General features: G+C 49.8%; 1 protein-coding gene across 1 annotated transcript; it reads left to right on the top strand.

The window, feature by feature from the left end:
* Positions 1-221: 221 nt before the first annotated feature.
* Positions 222-2,224, top strand: LOC123126076 (uncharacterized). Its single transcript, XM_044546481.1, has 2 exons — positions 222-502; positions 1,252-2,224. Exons 1-2 carry the CDS (start codon positions 320-322, stop codon positions 2,062-2,064), a joined length of 996 nt encoding a protein of 331 aa, XP_044402416.1. The 5' UTR covers positions 222-319; the 3' UTR covers positions 2,065-2,224.
* The last annotated feature ends 825 nt before the right edge of the window (positions 2,225-3,049 follow it).

Below are 3,049 nucleotides of genomic sequence, written 5' to 3'. Positions count from 1 at the left end.
TTGGTTTTGGGTATGTTTTTTTTTTCAGTCAGAACAGGGGACACGTGGAAGAGAAGGTGTGGGTGTGGGCCATCAAACAACCAATCACAGCCGCTAAGCCTGCTGGAGCACGGATGTGAGCAAGCCCTGTCCGCCACTCTCAGCAAAATCGATGTCGTCAGTGACAAGTGGGGCCTCGTCCACCTCACCCTGGTCTTCGCGTGTCCTGCCTTCGTCTCAGTTAGTCCTGCCTCTTGCCCAAATCCCAAACCCTACCTCGCCAGCGCCACCCTCCAGATCCCGAGAGCTCCCCTCGTTCTCCGTCCCTCCGGCGCCAGACATGCGGATCCGCAGGGCCGCCTCCCGCCTGCTCGGCGTCGCCCCCTCCGCCGCCTCCTCCTCCCAGCCGCCCCGACCCAATCTGCCTCCGCTCCGGCCAGCCGACGGCGGCGGCCCGCCGCCCTGCGTGACGAACATGGCGGTAGCGGACCTGATGGACCAACTCGGCATCCAAGATCCCGAGGTAATTTTCTTGCCCCACTCGATGCATGCTCGTAGCGCTTGCCGTATCCTGCATCTTGGATGTATTGCCCATTTCCGCGCCGCCGGCCGCCGGTCCCTGTACAGCAGCGTGCGACCCCCCTTGATCCCTTGCTAGATCTCCTCTGCCGAGGTTGCCTATCCGGCCGCTGCTACTCGCGCGCGGGTCTGGCCGTCCGCCCGGACACGTCCCTGCTAGGGTTTCCATCCCTCCGCGCCCCTCGCGTTTGCTTGCTTGTTTCTGCAGGCGCGGTAATCTGCGGCCAGCCAGCCGGCGGCGGCGTGCCTGCAAGGGTTGGAAACGATGCGAGCCGTACCTACGTGCATCCACCCTATTTCACTTACATGTACATGTGTGGATCGAAATGCATGTATTTTCCGATTTTTGCTTTTTTTCATACCATCCTCACAAAGGATCAGGTTCCACAATCTAACGATAATGAAACAAAACCAAGGTGCACCAGCATGAGTATCCAAATGCAACAAGAAAAGAGTTTAGCTGCCGCAAAATGCTGACAGCAAAGACAAAAAAACAACAGTAACAAAAGTTTTGACCTAACCACAGGGCACCTAAACCTACAATTCAGATCAACCTCCACCAACACTTTGCCTGCTGTCATGTACTTCCTTCACTGCAGCCCCCTATAACTCAGCATTATTTTTCATTATTGTATATCTCTTTTCTTGACGAGAGGCTCATTTTTTTAATTTTTCAATTTTCATGTTTTTCAGGATGACAAGCACTTCAAGGAAACTTACTTCTGGGATGGCCTTCCTAGCCTTCCCAAACACCATCCCTGGGGATCTAGGTATCATTTCCCAGCCACCACCTGTGCCGACTCTATTGAGGAAAAAGAGGAGATGGCCGTTGACATGCTCGATGACATCATCTTGGAACCGCGTATCGTGGAGAAGAACTCTGAGAAAAACAAGAGCACCACGACGAAGGGTGAGGAAGAGAAGAACAAGAGCAAGCAAGAGACAAAAGGGAAGGGGAAGGTGGAGGCAGATGAGAGTGATGCTGCCAGAGGAGGATGGCCATGCAAGCAGAATGAAAGGCGGTTCTGCGGGCGGACCGCGAGCCAGCCCAACTCGTACTGCTTGCACCACTCTCACCAGAAGCCTCGTGCCATCTTGAAGCCAGCTCATAGCAAGAGGATCACTGCCCACCGTGACTTGGGACTAGGGTTCTACTACTATGATGGGTTCGGCCCGTCAGGCAACACCAAGAGGCAACGCGGATCAAGCAGTTTGCCAGAACCTATTGAACAGAAAGAGGAGGTGTCGCCTGAACACCACGTCGATTTTAGTGCAGGTCTGGTTGGAGTTGCTGACGAAGAAAATCAAGTCGCGTCGGAGTCAGAATACATTGACAAGGCTAGGTCCGACGATTGCACTGATGTCACAATCGCTAGCTACGACGATGGCAGCAACGATGAAGACTCGCCTGACTACAATGGCGAAAACATTAAGGTGAGCAAGAACACATCGAAGAAGAGGGGGAAGAAGCCTTTGAAAGCCCGATCACTCAAGTCATTGATGTGATAAGAGCACGGTCGCACTTGTGTCTCTGTGGGAAACAATATAGTAGAAACTATATGGATATTCTGTTGTACTGCTTTTTAACTGTGGTGCTAGCTTTTGTGCTAGCTATTAAAAGAGTTCCATGTACTCCAATAGAGTTCCATATACTCCAATATACATATATGATATATGGTGTCTGATCATTGTGATGGGCGAAATGTGGTCAATTTTTACCGTGAGTGGTTTATTTGTTTATTTTGTGCGGCTGGTTTATGGAATTGCGTATGCTAGGCATTTGGTTCTTGAAAACTGATGAAAGAATGTGGTACCCGGCTCAACGAGACAGACGCCCCACCTTCCAGCCCAGAGATCAATGTCTGAACACGATATAGCTTAATACAGAATAAACCACGATTCATTGAAGTACTATGGATACAAAGTATTAAGTTTACAATACTCTTGTGAAGCAAGGCAGCACTACTCGTGTGGCGACACTCTATACCTTATTTTTTTCAAACAACCCGGCCTCAAAAACTAGTACAGGAAGCGGTATAACACAACGGAAAAGCATGACGATGGCGGGACTCCAATTGAAAGGGACACCATTGGGTCACATCCTAGTTCGCACTCACGGAATCTTTAGCTACGACATCTTCATCATCTAGCATGAAAAGGCAGGTGAGTATTTTGAATATACTCGCATGCTCACAAACAATCCAAAGAGCTAGCTATAACATATCAATCGAAAAGAAACAGGTGAAAGACATAAATTGTAAGTAAATAGTTCTATCTGAAGTAAGTACCCATAGCCTGATCGTTTAGCATCACATGGACCCTCTCTCAGCAAAATCCCCGGCCATCCCATTTACTTCTCCTAGCCACCTCATGATCAACCCAACTTTCCCTGGGGTTTCTTCATTTCGACACTTACTTAGTTTACTTTGTTCATGACCTTGATCATATAGTGTGACTTAATACGAATTGTGTCCCATTGTTGGGGACTCGG

The sequence above is a fragment of the Triticum aestivum genome, chromosome 5D (assembly GCF_018294505.1).
Source record: "Triticum aestivum cultivar Chinese Spring chromosome 5D, IWGSC CS RefSeq v2.1, whole genome shotgun sequence".
In the NCBI taxonomy this organism is placed as follows: Eukaryota; Viridiplantae; Streptophyta; class Magnoliopsida; order Poales; family Poaceae; genus Triticum; species Triticum aestivum.
This window is presented reverse-complemented; position numbering and strand designations above follow the sequence as displayed.

What these genes read in the sequence shown, in the direction of transcription:
- LOC123126076 (XM_044546481.1), top strand. Translation starts at nt 320, where the DNA reads ATGCGGATCCGCAGGGCCGCCTCCCGCCTGCTCGGCGTCGCCCCCTCC. An exon ending in TCGGCATCCAAGATCCCGAG is followed by an intron (nt 503 to 1,251) that starts GTAATTTTCTTG and finishes CATGTTTTTCAG; the next exon opens with GATGACAAGCACTTCAAGGA.